Genomic DNA, 20,800 nt, shown 5'->3' with positions numbered 1-20,800 from the left:
TTCAGTTATTTTACTTTTATCTAGATATAACTTTTTGTATCAATTTACAGTGTCTTATTACCTTGCGTCAAGTATGGTGAGACGATGATGTCCGTCTTTGGATTCGACGAAATAGCCGTCGCGACCGTTGATAATTTGCTCGGCGTTTTTGTACCACGTTATCTTTAAATCGTCGAAGGCTGTTGTGCATTGCAACTCGACATTACTGCCTTCCAACACCGTAACGTTCTTGAGTTCTTGTGTAAAGTAGGGAAGCGGCGATTGATCAGAAATAGTTTCATTGTCGCTACTTTCTGCTAAATCCTCTGAAATATTCGACTCATCTTCTACAGGCTCAACTTCTATGGTCGGAATCCTACCAAGATAACCAATGCTTTTTGTGGGTTTTTCTGTTTGCTCTTCCGTTATAATGATGTTCGTGTCTTCAATTGGTGTAACCAGTTCTTGAGGTGGTTCGATTTCACTTGAGTCAGAAAGATATTCAGTTTCCTTATTGTTGGTTGATGTTGGAACCGAATCTTCTAGATTGTTTGGTATATGATTTTCAACTTTGGTAACAGTAAATCGTGATGCTTTGCATATTTCGCCTTTTGGCTCATGTTGGAAGGTTGTGTTGCCATCGAGGCCTGATTCCTCGCAACGAGCTGAACAGTTTACTGGTGAATTCGTTTCAATACGAGTTTGTATGTAAACATCGCCAGTTTCTTGCAAATTTTGTGCAATCTTGTCGCATTCTAGCTTTTCATCGTCGGACAAAATGAATAGTTCCGTTTCTGGTTTGTTATCATCTCGAAATTCCAGCGTTTCGTTTGTTAACTCTGTGATTGACAAATTCAGAGTCTCTTCAGCATCGATCTTTGTACATTCGCTACTTCGAAGAATTTTGCGAATTCCATTGCCCATCTCGAATTCTAATTCGTTGTTCGAATAAAGCTGTGCATTTGTTTCATCTTCCGTCACAAGTATGTCACTGTCAATCACGCAATTTTGGTCGGATTCTGATTGGTCTTCGAGAGTTTCACAGCCACGTTCTAGGTATTCATCGTTATTCGAAGCATTGCAATTGGGCTCCTCTTTGCTCACTGAAAATATAGCAAAATATTAGACTTAACATGTCAATTATCCTCATTTTGTATGCATTTCCTCGCCTTAGATCATAAATAAAGCATTAAAACCAATGCAATCCGCAGAACGCAAATCCCTACAAGGCGTTAACTAATACAATTGCTACGAATATGATTTAACCAAGGACACTTCTTATTTTTTGAGTCATTACTTATTTATATGTAGCGAGGCGCCGTTATTGGAATTTAAGGTTATGAATATTTTAACACTTAAGCTTAGAGATTGACCAATAGATATAAAATCCATGCAGACACATACGTACCTTTGCACAAGATGTGAAACACAACAGCATGCTGACAAACAGTGATGATGTCTTGATATCGTGAGTTTTCATGCCAACACTGTAGTTTTGTTCGGTCAACATGCAGTTTAATAGGGTTGGCAAGCGAACACTTTGTTTAAACAATCACAAACAACGTTTTGGCCCATTTACAGTCGCTTCAATTGTTTTTGTCCTTAAATTCGCTTTTTGTATCGATTGCCTCACATGTGACGGCAAGAAAAACACTAGATTTGTTTTAGTGTGTATAAACTGTTGGTGCTTAGTCCATGCATTTTAAAATAAAAAATCCCATACTTTGCAAGTCTATTGTATGCGGATTTATGTTCGAGAGTTTTTACCTTATTCTATGATAAATAGCAAGCGGGTACCAACAGTGTACATAACACAAACATTTTGCACAAAACCACTCAAATACAGCCATATAACTTACTGTGATCAACTACCGACAGCAGAGTGTGACTGGTAACATCGCCATACAGGTTGAAAGCTGACAGTGTGTAAGTTCCACTGTGTTCTCGTTGTGCGTCAACCAGTGACAGCATAAAGTCATAGGTTAGTTTGTCCTCTGTAGAGCGCAATGCCTCTTCAAAGCTGTAGTGGGCCGCGTTACGAACATCTTCGGCATCACGCATCCATAAGACTTTGGGGCGAGGTCGACCGGAAACACTACAAGTCAGGCTAATTGCGTCTCCAGTGTTTACCGAAACGTTTTCTGGCAGTTCAGATATAACCACAGGTGGGACGCCGCGGTTAGAGTTTTTCAAAGGTGAAACACTGTGATCGCGCTTTACTGAAGTCCGAGACGAATGCAGTGTTTCGATTCCCGACGTATCGGTGTCGTCTCGCCGAAATAATGCCACTGATAAACCTTCGTTTGATATTTGAGTTTTAATGCAGCTCTGCCTGCTACTGTGGGTGATTGGGCTCTCAATATCGCCTTGGTCTGACGCTTCTTGGTCGCTTTGTAACATTGAGAGCTTATCCTGTGGTGGACTGCCGCCAGAAAGCGACGATAAGGTTGAGATCGAGGACATCGACTGTTCCATCTCACTCGACCGGCTTAGCGAGTGCGTACGCCCACAGGGAGTGCTACTGGAAGTCCTGCTGGGCTCTGAAAGACTGCTAGTACGACCACCTCTCGCCCGACGTTCGTAATACTTTCTTGGTGAATATGGCTGTCTTGGCGTGGCGCCGTTAGTCCTTGGTAACAGACCCTCGTTACCAGAATCAAGGTGTGTCATTGAATCAAGGTTCAGTTTCATTTCCGATTTTCTGTGACTGGAAGTTGTATCGGTATGTGGTAATTCAACGTTACTGCGCTCTGTGACAACCAACGGCACAGATGCTGTTGCTTCTCCCTCCCGATTGCGTACGACCACTTTGTAAGTTCCCGCATCATTAGATTGGCAGCTCTGGATCTCGAGGAATGCTTGGTAGGAAAACATGTCCCTCTCGAGCGTGGTCTTGTATTTTGCGCTGTTTGCCTGAAGAAAAAGCACAGCTTTATTTGATGGGATAACTACTTGACATTAACAAGGTCTAATATCATTGACATGAAATACATGTAATTACAAGGTCGAAAAATTCAGGGGAGGAAATAGATACCTTGATTTCGGCATCCGAATGTAGCCAGACGACGCTAGGGCGAGGCGAGGCAACAAACAGACAATCAAATCGAGCATGGGCTTCAGAAAGGACTGATTGGATTTTTGGCTTTTGTATGAAAGACGGACGAATTAAATCATCATCCAACTCTTTGATTTGTTTTGTTCTGCAAAAAGAAACCGTTTAATTGTGGTGGACCATCAGATAAGTTATTTCTGTATTTAAGTGTATTTTACCTCGACAATATCGGAGTATCGTTTAGGGAAGGGTCGATATCGGATTGAGTGATGTAATTACCAACCAAGCGACTGACTTCAGAGCGCTGAATTGTGAACTCTTTGCCAGTCATTGAGCTTCGAACGTGCAAACGATTATTGGCATCGCATTCGTCCCGCATAAAACCTGTTCAAGTCACGTAAAGTTGTTCTATGCAGCCAAGGCCTGGTTTTTGGTATTGCATTGTAAAGTAAAACAGTGAATGCTAATATAAACAAAGTTTAGCCTAGTTTAGAGACAGCAGTTGGAAACTGAGGTTAAAGAAAGGAAAGGATACCCCACTTACCAGGTAAAAGCCATGCAAGTCCTTCTGGCAATTTTTTGTGTAACCAAAGAGTTTGAGAAAGTTCCGCAAGATTTGGACGCAGCAAGAAACAACGCACGAAAGAAGAGTGAAATGAAAGTGAAACGCGATAAGGTGAAAAGACGTTCCGACGCGTAAACGATGATTGCACGTAGGCAAATTTTGTTGAACGTCGGCTTTAGGTCAGTATGATGGGGTAGCCTTGCCTTACTTTCAAACAAAACGTGCCTACGTGCAATTTAAATGACGTACAACGATCGTAGATGTGTTTGAGATGAAAAATGCCACGTACCTTCTTGTCGTTGCATATCCTCCGGTTCAGATTCCGGTGATGGCTGCTCGAAAAGCCCTGAAACAGAAATAGCTGTTAAGATGATGCCACTTTGACTGTGTACAGCCTGAAAATGAAAATGACATGTTGTAATGGGTTTACATGCCGTTAAACATTTGGGTGTTTATCCAGTATGTCGTGAATTTTGTTGTTTACAACTTTCTTTTATACCTTGTCACAATAATGGTTTGCATTTTGTTTTCGCTGGGCCGCAAAAGCCTAAAAACTCATTGAATGTATATTATACTCCAAATAGTCTGTATAAATGATCTATTTGGGATTTGGCTATTACAAGCACAAAAATGAATATGTTTTGGACATTTTATGGTGCATAATGTGGTAAAAGTTTTCGACTCCCGCAAACCATATTGTTGACATGTTTTTATCATGTGTCAATGGTATGACATGCCATGTGACAGAGGCATTCGGTGACTGGCACCTGTCACAGATCGCGTGTCCTTCTCCACTGCCTGTAATGTGGCACTAGTCGTAACCGAGCCTTTGGCATTGACAGCTTGGCACTCGTATACACCAGTGTGTTGTTTGTTCACCCGGTGAACGCTCAAGCTGGCCACGACAATGGGGACTTTGCCAGTTTCACTACTTCTTGAGATGTCAATTCTAATGCTGCGATCACGGATCGGACTTCCATTAAGCAGCCAAGTTACTCGTGGAGTAGGTTTGCCACTGATTTGACATTCGAGACGAGCCGAAGTTTTTAGTGTAACTTTTTGATCTTTGAGTTTTTTAACAATTTTAGGGGCGATTTCCTTAATGGGTTCCTCTTTGGGCTTTTGCTTCTTTTCTTTGCCCTTTTCTATCAAATGCAAAATTTAGATTTAGTTTCAACACTACAACGGTATTAAAATGTAATCTAATAGCAGTATTATTTTTTTACATTTTAGTGGGATAACCTTTAAGATTAATGATGATCAAATGTCATGTCTAAACTCACTCTTTTTGATGTTTAAACGGGCGCTGCACTCAGCTGAACCGAGTTTGTTGACAATTCTACATCGAACAATCACTTTGTTGTGTTTCGTGTAGGTCGGATTTTCTATGACCAAGTTATACACATTCGAATCGTCATCGGAAATTAAGGTGAATCCCTCACAAGGTGGCTCAATCTGTACTCCGTCAACAAACCACTCAAGGGTAGGTTGAGGATCACCGCTTATCTTGCACCCAAACACTGCAGGTGATCCTTCATCAACCTCCTGATTCTGAATGTATGTTATGAATAGTGGTGGCTGGGTAACAATCTTAAGAGGTGCCTTTGAGCTTTTAGAACGAATTTTATACGCCTCGTCTTCTTCCATGGTAATTTTAAAAGCCTGTGATCGCTCATCCTGTTGTTTGTGGGAACCAGAACTCTCAAACCTTGTCTCGCTCTCCACCTCGTCGAATTTACCAGTTTGTGAGTTCCAGACTCGTTTGCTTGTCTTGCTAGTTTGTACTTTCTGTACTCCGTCGCCGTAAGACTCAGTTACTCGAGTGGTCTCGCTGGAGCGTCCAAACGAAAAGCTAGTGCTTTCGTCTTTTGCTACCCTTTCCACTGTAATCGGAACATTACGAACTGATTCAACTCGTACGTCCACAGGCTCTGGTAAAGTTTGTGGTTTGGAAAATTCTTTTCCTTTTTTCTCTGCAATATCTGGTTTTGCCTTCGTTTTAGATGTCTTTTGTTGAAGTTCAGTATCATCCAGTTTTGGCATTTGTTGCACTTTAGAATCGAACAGTGGTTCCAAAAGCTCGGTTTCCGATTTTAACGGAGTTTTATCAAGTCGAGTAGTAACGTGGTCTGTTGACTCTTCCAGGACGACTTCATCGAATTTTCGGGTTTTCGGATTCCATACAAACTTGCTTTTAGTGTGTTGCGTTTCAGTGACCAGTGTTTGTGGTTTTGATGTTTCAGGCTTTGCCACTTTACTCGAAGACCTAGTCTTGTCTTTGCTTGGTTCTTCGAGTGTTGGTTTTTCTTCGGAGGGTTTGAATGGTTTGTCACCTTTTCGCTCGGTAGGTTTTTGTTTGACAAAAATTGGTTCAGAATCTTGGGTCAATGCTCGTTGTGTTAATGCAATTTCTTCCTCCGAAATCTTTGCCTTGGCAGATTGAGCAGGTTTTGTCGTTTCATCCAAAAATCCTGGCTTAAGTTTCTGGGGTTCAGGTTCCAATGACTTTGTATGTGAAACTTGTGACTTTGACTCCTTTTCTTCTTTGACAACAGTCTCATCGAACTTTCGTGTTTTGGAATTCCACACCAGTTTTGTTTTCGATGCTGATTCCTGAGTTTTCGAAACACCATCTATCACTGTAGCAACGCTCGTTGTTTCAATAGTTTCAGACTGCATTGAAACTTTTGGCTTTGTCACATCAGAACTGGGCATTTTGGTTATCTTTTCGTCAAGTTTTGTCTTCGTTTCAGTTGAAGTCTTAGTCACCGAGGTATCTTCCATAACTTTACTGGTTTCAGCTACAAATGTTGTTTGCTTTTTCTCCTCAACATTAACAGGTGTGGTTTTCATAGCAAGCTTACTAGGTTGTTTATCGACTTTTCTTCCTGGTTTCGTTTCAATTAGATTTGCGTCTTTGATACCCTCTCGTCTTTCACTTAGCTTCTGATCAATCGGAATATCAGTAATTTTTTTCGTTGATTTCAATTTATCTACAGGAACAACTTTGGCGTGTTTGGATTCCGATTTTGGTAGTTTTTCCTTTGGTTTTAAAGTGACCTCAGTTTTGGAAACGGTTTCATCAAATTGACGAGTTTTAGGATTCCAGACCATTTTTGCTGTTGTTTCTGTTTCTTTAGATTTCACAACACCGTCAACTACCGTCGTTGTTATTACATTCTCAGCAGTTTCTTGTTTAAACGTTACATTTGACTTTGTAGATGGCCTAGAAACAGCGATATCTGTTCCTTTAGTTTCGAGTGCAGTTTTGCTTTTTGGTTTATCTGCTTTTTCATCATCCATGAAGGTCACGATCGGCTCAGAGACAGATCGAATGTCTTTCATTTCTTCGTCCCTATCAGCAACGGTAGTGGTAGTGGTTTCAATACTTTGGGTTGTTTGTTCGTCAAACGTTATGTCAGGTTTGGAAGATGTCTTTTTTGATTTCCTGTCGTCAGACATATCTTTTAATTCTTTCTCAGGAGTAACTTTGGCTGCCTCAACGAGGGGTTGTTCAGACACTTCAGACGTTTCTTCGATAATGATTTCGTCAAATTTGCCAGTTTTTGGATTCCAAACCCTTTTGGTTTTCTTCGTTTCTCTGATCTCAGTCACTTTAGTGGTTGTTTTAAATTCACGTCTTGGTTTGGTTGTCAGCAGTGATGAATCCTTTACACTCTCCCTTCGTTCGCGGAGCTGTTGCTCCATAGAAACTTCTGGAATGTTTTTCGGTTCTTCGACATTTTCAAGTGGAATAACTTTAGCGTATTTGTATTCCAACGGATGAGTTTTCTCCTTTTCCTTACTTGGTGTCTTTGAAGTAACTTTCGTTTCTGACACCACCTCATCGAACTGGCGAGTTTTAGGATTCCAAACCATTTTCGCTTTCTTTTCAGTCGACTCAGATTTCATAATACCATCAACAACGCTGGTAGTTTCAATGGTTTCCTTCGTCGTACGTTGAATGGTTGTTTTTGTTTCACCAGATTTTTCAGGGGACTTTACTGCGACTTGCGCCTCTATTGAATCGGTCGGAACTTTCAGTTTTGTAGGTTTATCAACATCAACAAGATCATGATGCTTTTTGACAGGGGTCATCTCGGTTTTCTGGGTGGAAACGTCGGTCTCAACTGTTTGACGTTCAGCATCATGACCGGTTATCACGTCAGCATCTTTAGGTTTCTCTTTCTTGGCTTTCTCCATTGGAAGCACTTCTTGCTTTGTCTCAATTTCGGTTTCGATTTCATCAAACTTCCGAGTTTTGGGGTTCCAAACCATTTTCGACTTTCGCGTTGTGGTTTCAGATTTTTTAGATTCAGTCACAATTGTTTCAAGTGGTTGAGGTGGTTCATCGAGTGATGAAAGATCTTGTGGTTCAACAGTCTTTAGTTGTGTTTCAGGTTTAATTTCATCCTCAGTCACCGCTTTGGCTTTTTTCTTCGGTGATTTTGGTTTAGCAACAGCTTTTGTTGGTTGCATTTCTGCAGCAAGTGCTTTGGTGAGTTCCGGCATTTTGGTTTTGTCCTGTTTGGGTGCTTTCACTGTTTGCCCGGTTATTTTAATAATCTCCTCAGCAAACCCGTCTGTATGCAAAGGAGCAGCTTTAACCTTTTCTTGTCCTTGAACTTCGATCTTCTTTCCCGGCATTGCCTTTGATTTTTCTGGAACTTGTGGTTCTCTAGTTTGTTGCACAGTTGCCTGTTCTTCAGTAACATGAGCTTTAGATTTAATTGATGTTTCAGCTTCTAAGGATTTCAGAGAACCCTGCTGAGGTTTAACTGTCGGTTGTGTAGTGGGGTGAGTAGGTTCTTCCATCACGACCTTTTCCTTACTTGGTGTCTTTGAAGTAACTTTCGTTTCTGACACCACCTCATCGAATTTGCGAGTTTTTGGATTCCATACCATTTTCGCTTTCTTTTCAATCGTCTCAGTCTTTGTAACACCATCAACAACGCTCGTCGTTTCAAATGTTTCCTCGGTCTCTTGTTGAAAAATTGTTTTTGACTTTACAGTTTTTTTAGGTTTCTTTACTTCTAATTGTGTTGGTGACAAAGCTGGTGTAGGAGGTTGAGGTTGTTTCTCTAACGCTGAAAGATCTTGTGGTTCAACGATCTTTAATTGCGTTTCAGGTTTAATTTCATCCTCAGTCACTGCTTTGACTTTTTTCTTTGGCGTTTTTGGTTTAGCAACAGTCTTTGTTGGTTGCATTTCTGCAGCAGGTGCTTTGGTGAGTTCTGGCATTTTAGTTTTGTCCTGTTTGGGTGCTTTCACTGTTTGCCCGGTTATTTCAATAATGTGCTCAGCAACCCCGTCTGTATGTAAAGGAGCAGCTTTAATTTTGTCTTGTGGTTGAACTTCAATCTTCTTTTCCGGCATGGCTTTAGATTTTTCTGGAACTTGTGGTTCTCTAGTTTGTTGCACAGTTGCCTGTTCTTCAGTAACAGGAGCTTTAGACTTAACCGATGTTTCAGCTTCTTCGGATTTTAGAGAAGCCTGTTGAGGTTTTACTGTCGGTTGTGTAGTGGGGTGAGTAGGTTCTTCCATCACGACCTTATCCTTGCTCGGCACCTTGGAGGAAATTTTCGTCTCGGACACCACCTCATCGAATTTGCGAGTTTTTGGATTCCAGATCATTTTCGCTTTCTTTTCAATCGACTCAGTCTTTGTAACGCCATCAATAACGCTCGTCGTTTCCAGTGTTTCCTTTGTCTCTTGTTGAAAAGTTGTTTTTGACTTTACATTTTTTTCAGGTTTCTTTACTTCTAATTGCGTTGGTGGCAAAGCTGGTATAGGAGGTTGAGCTGGTTTGTCGAGTGATGAAAGATCTTGTGGTTCAACAGTCCTCAGTTCTGTTTCAGGTTTAATTTCATCCCCAGTCACCGCTTTGGCTTTTTTCTTTGGTGTTTTTGGTTTAGCAAGAGCCTTTGTTAGTTGCATTTCGGCAGCAAGTGCTTTGGAGAGTTCCGGCATTTTGGTTTTGTCCTGCTTGGGTGCTTTCACTGTTTGCCCGGCCATTTCAATAATCTCCTCAGCAACCCCGTCTGTAAGCAAAGGAGCAGCTTTAACCTTTTCTTGTCCTTGAACTTCAATCTTCTTTTCCGGCATGGCTTTAGATTTTTCTGGAACTTGTGGTTCTCTAGTTTGTTGCACAGTTTCCTGTTCTTCAGTAACAGGAGCTTTAGACTTAACCGATGTTTCAGTTTCTTCGGATTTCAGAGAACCCTGCTGAGGTTTAACTGTCGGTTGTGTAGTGGGGTGAGTAGGTTCTTCCATCACGACCTTTTCCTTGCTCGGCACCTTAGAGGAAATTTTCGTTTCGGACACCACCTCATCGAATTTGCGAGTTTTTGGATTCCAAACCATTTTCGCTTTCTTTTCAATCGACTCAGTCTTTGTAACGCCATCAACAACGCTGGTCGTTTCAAATGTTTCCTTTGTCTCTTGTTGAAAAGTAGTTTTTGACTTTACATTTTTTTCAGGTTTCTTTACTTCTAATTGCGTTGGTGGCAATGCTGGTGTCGGAGGTTGAGGTGGTTTGTCGAGTGATGAAAAATCTGGTGGTTCAACAGTCTTTAGTTGTGTTTCAGGTTTAATTTCATCCTCAGTAACCGCTTTGGCTTTTTTCTTGGGTGTTTTTGGTTTAGCAAGAGCCTTTGTTAGTTGCATTTCTGCAGCAAGTGCTTTGGAGAGTTCCGGCATTTTAGTCTGATCCTTTTGTGGTACTTTAACCGTTTGTCCCGTCATTTTAACAACCTCCTCGACAACACCGTCTGTGTGCAAATGTGTAGCTTTAACCTTATCTTGTGGTGGAACTTTGATCTTCTTTTCCGGCATTGTTTTCGTTTTTTCTGGAACTGGTTCTTCTGTAGTTTTCTTCACAGTTGACTGGTCTGCGGTACCGGAAATTTTAGACTGAGTCGTCGGCGTTTCAGCCTTTTCGGATTTCAAAGAAGCCTGCTGAGGTTTAACTGTCGGTTGTGTAGTGGGGTGAGTAGGTTCTTCCATCACGACCTTTTCCTTGCTCGGAACCTTTGAAGTAACTTTCGTTTCTGACACCACCTCCTCGAATTTGCGAGTTTTTGGATTCCATACCATTTTCGCTTTCATTTCAATCGACTCAGTCTTTGTAACACCATCAACAACGCTCGTCGTTTCAAATGTTTCCTTTGTCTCCTGTTGAATGGTTGTTTTTGACTCAACAGATTTTTCGGGAACCTTAAATTTGATTTTCGTCTGTGGCAAAGCTGGTAAAACTTCCTGTTTAAGAGGTTTAATAACGTCAGCAACTTGCTGCTGCTTTTCGCTGACCGTAATGTCGGTTTCTTGGATTGAAACTTCGGTTATAGCTTTTTGATGTTCAGTATTATCAACGGGTATCACATCAGCAGCTTTTGGTTTCTCTTTCTTGGTTTTCTCCACTGGGAGCACTTCTTGCTTTGTCTCAATTTCGGTTTCGATTTCATCAAATTTCCGAGTTGTGGGGTTCCAAACCATTTTCGACTTTCGCGTTGTAGTTTCAGACTTTTTAGATTCAGCCACAACTGTTTCAATTGGTTGAGGTTGTTTATCGAGCGAGGAAAGAGCTTGTAGTTCACTGGTATTTATTTGTGTTTCAGGTTTAATTTCATCCTCAGTCACCGCCTTGCCTTTTTTCTTTGGTGTTTTTGGTTTAGCAAGAGCCTGTGTTGGTTGCATTTCTGCAGCAAGTGCTTTGGAGAGTTCCGGTATTTTAGCCGTATCCTTTTTGGGTGCTTTAAGTGTTTGCCCGGTTATTTCAACAACTTCTTCAACAACACCATCTGTGTGCAAAAGAGCTTTTCCTTTTTCTTGTGTCTGAACTTCGACATTCTTTCCCGGTGTTTCTTTAGGTTTTTCTGGAACTGGTTGTTCTCTAGTTACAGAAGCTTTAGAAACAGTAGGTTGTCCTGAGATTTGAGTAGGTTCTTCCATCGGTATCTTTTTCTTACTCGGCACCTTTGAGGAAATTTTCGTTTCGGACACCATCTCATCGAATTTGCGAGTTTTTGGATTCCAAACCATTTTCGCTTTCTTTTCAGTCGACTCAGTCTTTGTAACACCATCAACCACGCTCGTCGTTTCAAATGATTCATTTGTCTCTTGTTGAAAAGTTGTTTTTGATTTTACAGTTTTTTTAGGCTCTTTTGCTTCGACTTTCGTCAGTGGCAAAACTGGCGAAACTTCCAGTTCTAGAGGTTTGATACCATCAGTGACATCCTGCTGGTCTTTGCTGGAAGTCATCTTGATTTCTTGGATAGAAACTTCGGTAACAGCTTTCGGTTTCTCCTTTGTATCTTTGTCCAATGGAGAAACTTCTAGCTTTATCTCAATTTCGGTTTCGATTTCATCAAATTTCCGAACCATTTTCGACTTTCGCGTTGTGGTTTTAGATTTTTTAGATTCATCCACCACTGTTAAAGTTTGCTGCATTGGTTTGTCGAGCGATGACAAATCTTGTGGTTCAACAGTTATCTTTTGCCTTTCAGGTTTAATAACATCCTCGTCGACCGCTTTAGCCTTTTTCTTGGATGTTTTCGGTGTAGCAACACTCTTTGTTGGTTGCATTTCAGCAGCAAGTGCTTTGGTAAGTTCCGGCATTTTCGTCTTATCCTTTTTGGCTGCTTTTGCCGTATGCCCGGTCATTGCAACAGTATCCTCGACAACACCGTCTGTTTGCAAATGAGACGGTTGAACCTGTTCTTCAGGTTTGTCTATAACTGACTGTTTCGTAGTTTGTTTGATAGCTGGTTGCGCTCCAATTTCGGGGGCTAGTGGTTGGGCCGGTGGCGTTTTAGAGTCTTCAGTTTTCAATAAAGCAGGCTGGCGTTTATCAGCCGGTTGCTTTGTGGTATGAGTAGATTCTTCAATTACGATTTCGTCGAATTTTTTAGTTTTCGGATTCCATGTCCTTTTCGTTTTCTTAGTTTCCGTTATTTCAGTCATTTTAACTGACTTTTGCAACTCCCGAGGTAACTTCTGTGCAAACAGCGTGGCGTCCTTTACGCTTTCCCTTCTTTCTTGTAGCTTTTGGTCAATGGAAACTTCTCGAAGCTCCTTGGAAGATTGCATGGGTTTCAAAGTCACGACCTCAGCGTGCTTGGATACTTCAGAGACTTTTTTCTTTGGAGAAACCATCGGTGTTTCTTCAAGCGTAGTTTCAACGGTGCTTACATCAAATTGCCGTGTTTTGGGGTTCCAAACCATTTTCGTTTTCTTTTCAGCACCCTCCGTTTTTACAACACCATCTACTATCGTAGTGGTTTCAAAACTTTCTGAAACCTCTTTTGTCAATTTTACTTTAGTTTCACCAGGTGTCGAGGAAACCAACGTATCAGTTACAGTTGGCTTGTCGACTGCAGGAATTTCTTCTGAGACGTCAGTTTTTCGTTTGACTTCTTCGCCTTGAGGCTTTGGTTGTTCGTGAGTTTCTATTGTTGGCTGTTTCGTTTTTCGAATAGATTCCTCTGTAACCACTTCGTCTAACTTTCGAGTTTTGGGATTCCATACCAGCTTAGTATTTCTCGTCTCTTGAGTTACTTCAGTTTGCGCGGTTTCTTTTGCAGGTGTCTTTTCTTTTTGTTTTGTGTCTTTAACTTCGTCTTGTGTTTGTACAACCGGTTTTTTGTCATCAGTCGGTTGTTCTTTCTGTGTCACCGTTGGTGTTGGAGCTTTCTTTTCAACTTTGGGTTTTGTGGTCTCACTTATTTCTTTTTGGACATAGAAAGATGATTTTACAGACGATTCTACTTCAACTGTTTCAGTAGCAGTTTGTTGTACCAATTCCTTAGATTTTTTCTTGGTTAAAGTCTTTTTCGTCGGCTCTTGGGGCTTTTTCACCAGCTCCTTTGCCTCTTCAATAACAATCTCGTCAAACTGTCGAGTTTTGGGGTTCCAGACTCTTCTAGTTTTCTTTGAGACTTCAGTAATTTGTTGAATACTAATTACCGTTGCAGTCTTTTCGGATGATGTTACATCAGTCTGTTCAACTGTTACTCTGGTCGTATCAACCTTCGTCGGATGTGTAACTTCTTGCACACTTTCCACAGCCGATGTTGGTATAGGTTCGATGTCCTTATCCGATTCAGCCACAAGTCTCTGTTTAGACTGTATCACCTCCTCTTGTACCACTTTTTTCTCAACTTTTGTTACTGGTTTGGATTTTGGCACAATTTTCATCTGTGTTTCTAAGGCTTTGGCAAGGTCGGGTAGCTTGGTTGTATCTGGTTGCTTTCCGCGTTTAACCTGCATTTTAGGTTTGATTTCGTCTTCAACAGCCGTCGTAGGTTTCTTGGTTTCCGCTTTAGCTTTGAATTTAGTTTCCGTTTGGTTCGTCACTTCAGTGTCCCGTATTTCCACAACTGTTTTCGTGGATGTTGGTTTGATCTCTTGCTCAGCAACCTTGGTCTTAGCAACAACCTTAGTTTTAGATTTGGTAACGGATTTCATAGGTTTTATTTCCGCAGCAAGAGCTTTAGTAGGTTCCGGCATTTTTGCTTCATCCGTTTTAATCGCCTTTACTGTTTTTCCTTTTGGTGTAACAACCTCTTCAACCACCACATCAGGTTTTGGTTCTGGAGCTTTGGCCTGCAACTTTGTCTCCAGCAGTGGTTTCTTATTTTCAACCCCTGGTTTGTCTTTGACATCATGCGATTTCGACTTAACGACCTTTTCTACATCTGGAACAGTGGGTGTTTTCTGCTCCAATTCCATGCTTGGCATTTTCTCTGAAACTTCGAGATCTTTGCGAGTTTTAGGTTGTACAACCTCTTCGATTATACCCAAGTCCGGCTTTTGACTTTTGCTTTTTGACACCGTGGTAATTTCTTGCTCAAGTGCCTTTGAAAGATCGGGCAATTTAGACAAGTCTCGCTTTTTAGCCGGGACATCTTTAGCTTGTTGTGAATCAGGGATATGTTTCTTGGGTTGGATGACAGATTCTTCAACAGTCGATGAGATGTCTTTAGTCTTAGTTTGATCTTTCTTTATATTTTTCTTCATAACAACCTTTGGTTCGGCTGTGATTTGCTTTGTTTCTTCAATTGTTACTTCGTCAAACCGACGAGTTCGTGCGTTCCAAATTCGTTTTGTTTTCTTCACTTCTTTCTTCTCTACAGTCGATTGCTCAGAGAAGGTCTCATCATGTTCTGAGAAAACTCTGGTTTTGTCGACCTTGGACTGTTGTATCAAAGATACATCAGACACCTGCTCCCCTGTGGACTCAGTCGATGTTTGACGTTTACTTGCCTGAACTTCCTCTTCTTGTACAACCTTCTTTTGTAACTCTTTCGCATGTTTGGTTGATTTTGTTACCGCTGGGGTTACAATTTCTGTTTCAAGAGCTTTGGTAAGTGTGGGCAATTTTGCAAGATCTGGTTTTTTGACTTGCTTTGGTTGTTCTTTTGGTTTTATAACATCTTCAATGATAGCTTCTGGTTTTGATTTAGGTTTCGTGGCTTCTGGTTTTCTTTCAGTCTTCTGGACTTCTGGTTTTGTTTTTGGTTTCTTTGCTTCGGGTTTTGTCTCGGGTGTCTTGACTTCTAGTTTTGCTCCAGGTTTCTTGGCTTCTGACTTTGTTTTAGGTTCATGGACTTCTGGTTTTGGTTCCACGTTTAATCGAACCTCCTGTGGTTCCACAACTGTTTTGTATGATTGTGGCAGAATCGCATCTTCAACTACCTTCGATTTTTCTTTGGTAGTCTTGCTTTGAACAGCTTTCGTAGTTTCTATTTCCTTGGCAAGTGCTTGTGTCAATTCCGGCATTTTCGTCTTGTTCTTTTTCTGCACTTCAGTTGATTTTCCTTTTGCTACAACCACTTCCTTGATAACACGTTTTTGATCGCTATCAGGTTTAGTAGGCATTGATACCGGTTCTTTCTGCAAATCGGTTTTAATTAAAACCTTTGGTGTGTCCGCAATGGGTTGTACAGGTTTGTCATCCGCAACTGGAGTTTCGTCTCGTGATCTTGGCTTTACAACATCTTCAGTTACAGCTTTAATCGTTGTTTGTGTTGCTGTTTTTGGAGTGTCTTTCTTAGGTTGAAGTGTAATTTCTTCTTCTAGGGCCTTTGTAAGCTGAGGCAGTTTAGAAATATCCTTCAGCTTCTGGGTAGTTTTCTTTTCCTTTTCGTCTGACTCCGAAACGCGTTTGTGAGCTTCAATAACAGGTTCGGTGGTGATCGTTGGAGCCTTAGTTTCATCTTTCTTGGGAGCTTTTTTCTTGACAACAACTTCAGGTTCGGTCACAACGTGTGTTGATTCTTCAATCACAACTTCGTCAAACCTCCGAGTTCGAGCATTCCAAACCCGTTTGGTCTTCTTAACTTCTTTCTTTTCCGTAACAGCTTTTTTGGTGTGGTCCGTATCAATTTGTTCGTCTGAAGCAAGTTTAGTCTTTTGAATCTCGAGTTGTTTGGCCGGCAATACTACCGGAGGCATTTTTTCAGTGACAATTGTTTCATCTTTGCGGTCAGATGGTGTCACTTGTTTTTCTTCAATTTTCGTCTTCTGACTAATATTTTCCAATTGCGGTTCGTTGATTTTGGAGTCATCTTTCAATACCTCTATGGTACGAATTTCGTCAAAGCGTCGCGTTTTAGGGTTCCACACACGTTTCGTAGTATCCGTTATCGTTTCCGTAACTTTTATCGTCCGATCATCGGACTTTACGCTGACAGAATGTTGCTTATGGGCAACTTCAAGGTTCTCGGCTCTGTAAGGCACATCACGAACTACTTCGATCGGCTGAATGGCACCAGAATCAGGCTGCAGTTCCTCTTTGCGTTCCTGAGACTTTCGTGAAACTTTATTTTCAGTTGGATGGACACCTTGTGGGGCTTTAGAAATTTCGCTCTGTTCGACCGATACCTCCTGAAACTCTCGTGTAATTGGATTCCACACCTTTTGTGTAGCAATTGTTTCCTGGAGAGCAAAAGTCTTGCTACCGTCTTTTCGGAAAGACTTCTTTTTGGTAACCTCAGTAACTTGAATTTGAGAAACCTTTTCCGGTCCAGATGTCTGTTTCTGTTGTTTCAATTCCTCTTGCATCATCTGCGCACTTAGCAGCGCCTGTTTTTGAGTTTGGGTTTCTGCAGCTTCCATAGTATGTGTCAACGCCCGGGTTTCTTCAGGACCTTTGTCTTGTTTCTTTGCTGTTTCACCCGAAACAGTCACAAATTTTGGAAGTTCAGTCGATGTGACCTCAACAACTTTGACAGTCTGCAATTTCTTTTCGGGCGATTTAAATTTTTGTTCCGGTTGCCGTTTTTGTGTAGAAGGTTTTTCCGCAAATACAGAAGCCTTGTTCTCACCAAAACTGGTCTGTGTATCTATTTCGCGCCCGGTTTTCGCTTTCTCTAAAGTCTGTGATACCTTTGTAGCAGTAAACTGCGTTTGGGTAAGTTTGGCATCTCTTCTGGACGGTGCATCTGTTTGAGTCGTCTGATAAGTTTTCTCATACGTTTGCGTTTCCATGGACGTTGCCCCTTTTGCTGGTGTTTGTGTTCGTGCTTCCACGCTTTGTGTATCAGTGTATGTTTCCTTTGTATCAATGGTCGGTGTAGCCTGGGTAGCACTGGCCGTCTTGTCAAGTTGGGTCTGAGTTTCACTGCTTTTAGCTTCAGGTTTTATTGGTTGTGTGCCTGTAGCTTTTCGAGAGACTTCTGTTGGCTGTTTTTTGTCGACAAAGGAAATAAAAGTTGGCACCTCCGGCGTTTCAAGGATCTTTACCATAGCGATATTAGTTTTCTTTGGTTCAGCATCAGTTATTGTGGCTTTAGTCAGCACGAACTGAGTTTGCGTATCAATCTCGCGACCTTTCGGCCTCTCGGCTGTGGTCTGGGATACTTTGGTCGACATAAATTCGGTTTGAAGCAGTTTAGCTTCAGTCTTTGGCCCAACATCAGTTTGTGTTTGGCCATAAGTTTGCATAGTAGTTTGCGTTTCAGTCACAGAAGTGCGATGCTTTGGTGTTTGAGTTCTCGCCTCTACACCAGTATCTTCTGTTGTAGTTTCCCTGCTGCCCATGTCTGGTGTCGCTTGTACTGATCCTGGTTTGGTCTCTGGTTGAGATTGGATCCCAGTTGCATCTATGATACTCATTATACGCTTGGTTCTGGCCAAATGCTCCGGCTCAGAACTAGTAGCAACTTGTGTAATTTTAATTCCAGGCTTATGGACAGCATGTATTTCTAAATGTTTCATACCTTGCTTTGCAGGTGCCTTAACCGTTTCCGGGATTTCTGGTTTAATAACTTCAGCTTTGTGTACGTTTGTCTTTTGATCTGATTTTGGTTTGTCCGTTTGGGTATCAATTTCATGTCCAGCTCTTCGTTTAGAAGTAGCTTGTGACTGTTTGCTTGCTGTGAAGTCGGTCTGCATCATTTTTGCACTGGAAGCAGGTTTCATATCAGTTTGTGTCAACTTATACACTTTTTCTTGCGTTTGCGTTTCCATCGTCGAACTTTGTCGGGAAGGAGTTTGGGACGTGGATGAAACTTCCCTTCGCTGGGTTGATACTTCCATGGTCCGCACAGCTGGTGTAGCTTGGGTCGATTCTGTTTTTACATCCGTCCGTGTTTGGGTTTGAATTTCAGCAGTGTCAGAAAGCTGGGTCGTCATACCAGAAGGCTTTGACTTCGACACAACTGTTGCAGTGACTGTTGAAAATGCTCGCTGTTCGCCTAAGCGGATTTCTGCGTGTGCAGATTTCCTCTCGCCTGTCGGCTTTTGTATTAAGTTCTGTTGAACTGAGGTAGTTGCAGGTGCTTTGCGGGCATCTGTAGCAGTTTGCAAAACCTTTTCTGTTGAAAATTCCGTTTGCATTGACTTTGAGTCTTTCGAAGTCGCAACCTCAGTTTGCGTTCCTTGATAAGTTTTCATCTGGGTTTGTGTTTCAGATGCCGATGTGCGACGGTAAGGCGTCTGTGTTTTCGCTACAACCCCACTATCGGTAGACGTTTGCTTTGCCTCGACGTCTGGCCGTGTTTGCATAGAGGTAGGCCTCGTTTTAACTTGAGTCTGTGTTTCGGTAGAAGCAGTACCGGGACCAGTGATTTGCGAACCCGTGGATTGCTTTTCAGTTTCGTGCATTTCAAATGTTTTTGGCTTAGTCATCACGGCGGTAACCTTAGGGTAGGGTCGCCTGTCGGATACGTTAATTTCGGCACGAGACACGTCTCTCCGTTCAGTCACAGTTTGCTTGTCTTGAGCTGGTTGCGGTTCTTGTCGCTTTAAGTCAATATGTACTCCACGCGAGTAAGTTTTCTGAGTTGGTATTTCCTCCACCTTTAGTGCGTCTTCATTTGGCTTTGCAGGATGAAGATCTTCACGCCTTAGAACAACGTCAACCAGATCGGGCGACTCGCGAGCATCCCTTACTTTCATTTTCAATGTGGTCAGTCCTCGCGTATGGCGCTCGTCTTCCTGATCCCAGAGTACATTTCGCTGCCTCTGCAATAGCAACTGGCTCTCTATTGTAGGAGTCCCGGCCTCTTCCTCTTCGTAATCTTCATCTTCTTCAAATGCATCATCATCGTCGCTAAAGGGAGTAAGCGGAGGCGAGGTCGGTGAGATGAGAACAAGATCGTGCTCCGCGGAGAACGAGACTCTCTTCTTTGTCGGTGCAGTGGATGATCGAATAGAAGAGCGCATTGAATCCTGTTTGGTGGTCACCATCGGAATAAAACGAATCGAAAGGCCGCGCATTGGTTTTGGCGACTCTGGGATGCTTTTGACTTCACCTGTATGACTGGGTGACATGTCTGTAGGGGTGACTGGTGGAGAAGGTTTGGTTAATCTGGTCGTTACGTGGCTTATGTGCCGAGTAGGGGCAGGTTTAGGTTTGCGTATTGTGTTAAATGGTTCGGTAGTTTGGGTTTGACTCGCTGCCATAACTGCTAGGACACATAAATGAGTCGCAATGAAAAATGTTTTTTTGTGAAGTACCAAAAAGGCGGGTAAACAGGAAAATGGCAATGCAATGTGTGAAAGATAAAATGAAAACAGCGAAAGGTGCAACGAGAAAATAAAAATATCGTTATGTTAATAAAACAGATAACAACAAATAGACATGTAAAATATGGGGTAACAGTTAATGTTGCCTAATAGAAATCTTACAAATGATTTACTATGTTTTAAAGTAATTACAACGAATCTGTGATGTTTAACGCTAAGGTATATCAGATATTGGCAAAACATTTGAGAGTTTAAACCTTTAACAGGCTCGTCGATAAAACCATTACCTTTAACAGTCAACATAGCACTGCAAGCCACTTTGCCTAGTTTGTTCCATGCTCTTAGTTCGTAAACACCAGCGTCGCTTGGCTCAACTGGCGAAATTATCAATCCACGAGTGTGGCTATGTGCCTGGGTTTGAAAGTAAAACCGGTATTTGGACGTCAGTCTAGGTCCCACTTGTTTGATCTGCTTTCCATCTTTGTACCAAGCTATTTCAGGCTGCGGCAGTGAGGCCAGACGCGCTTGAAATCTCGCTTCCTTGCCTGTTACTGCGTTTGTACTTTGCAATGGCTCTGCTACCATTGGAGAGAACTCAGTGGTAACATCGTCCACGGGCAAACTTATTTCATAATTGGTAGGATTTCTGACAAGTTGCATTTCAATGTGGCTTAGATATTGTTTGCCACTGTCGTCCAATTCCGATGTTTCTGCGACAAACAAAGTCATTGTTTTGTTGGTCTAGAATCTAGATATAGCAATTGTAAACAAATGTATTTCAGTTTTACGAATGTACAGGAATATTTGCTAAACCACAAATAAACGCAGGTACCAAATAAAACCATGCATACAAACTGTAACTTAATTCAATTTATTGTCGAGATTCAATTTATTTTAGTTATTTTTTGTGTTAGGGTTTAACCAGAGTTGCCTGAAGAGCTTATCTCATAACATACCTTGCTTTGTGAAAAGTGTCCCCTTTCATGCAACTTGTGGTTGGCAAGCTTGTCCAATGTTCATGCACAGCAGTTTCAGTATTGCAATGCCTTAATGTCGGTCTTATCACAACATGCTTGACAGGTGAAACACACACTTTTCGCGGAAAAATGTCGGTTAAGCAGTGTACGCTTGAATCGTGCACAAACCAATTTCATTTCGTAGATTTGAATTCGGATTATGATATTACAGAGAAATTTGTGTGCGCGAAATAAATGTCATTTAAGGGGTTATGGACA

At 41.7% G+C, this 20,800-nt stretch overlaps 1 protein-coding gene across 2 annotated transcripts in view; it reads right to left on the bottom strand.

The window, feature by feature from the left end:
• Positions 1-20,800, bottom strand: part of LOC145204195 (titin-like) — a 140,069-nt gene that overhangs the window by 89,501 nt on the left and 29,768 nt on the right. Inside the window, exons 49-53 of one of the 2 annotated variants that reach the window (XM_080076657.1) lie at positions 3,886-3,942; positions 3,576-3,599; positions 3,250-3,415; positions 3,014-3,179; positions 1,839-2,892 (exon numbers count right to left, since the gene is read on the bottom strand). In XM_080076657.1, coding sequence (XP_079932783.1) covers positions 1,839-2,892; positions 3,014-3,179; positions 3,250-3,415; positions 3,576-3,599; positions 3,886-3,942 — 1,467 coding nt within the window. The remainder of the gene's footprint in view (positions 1-1,838; positions 2,893-3,013; positions 3,180-3,249; positions 3,416-3,575; positions 3,600-3,885; positions 3,943-20,800) is intronic. The other variant, XM_080076658.1, reaches the window with a different exon arrangement.

Source organism: Phallusia mammillata, chromosome 8, assembly GCF_965637545.1.
Source record: "Phallusia mammillata chromosome 8, kaPhaMamm4.hap1.1, whole genome shotgun sequence".
NCBI lineage: Eukaryota > Metazoa > Chordata > Ascidiacea > Phlebobranchia > Ascidiidae > Phallusia > Phallusia mammillata.
This window is presented reverse-complemented; position numbering and strand designations above follow the sequence as displayed.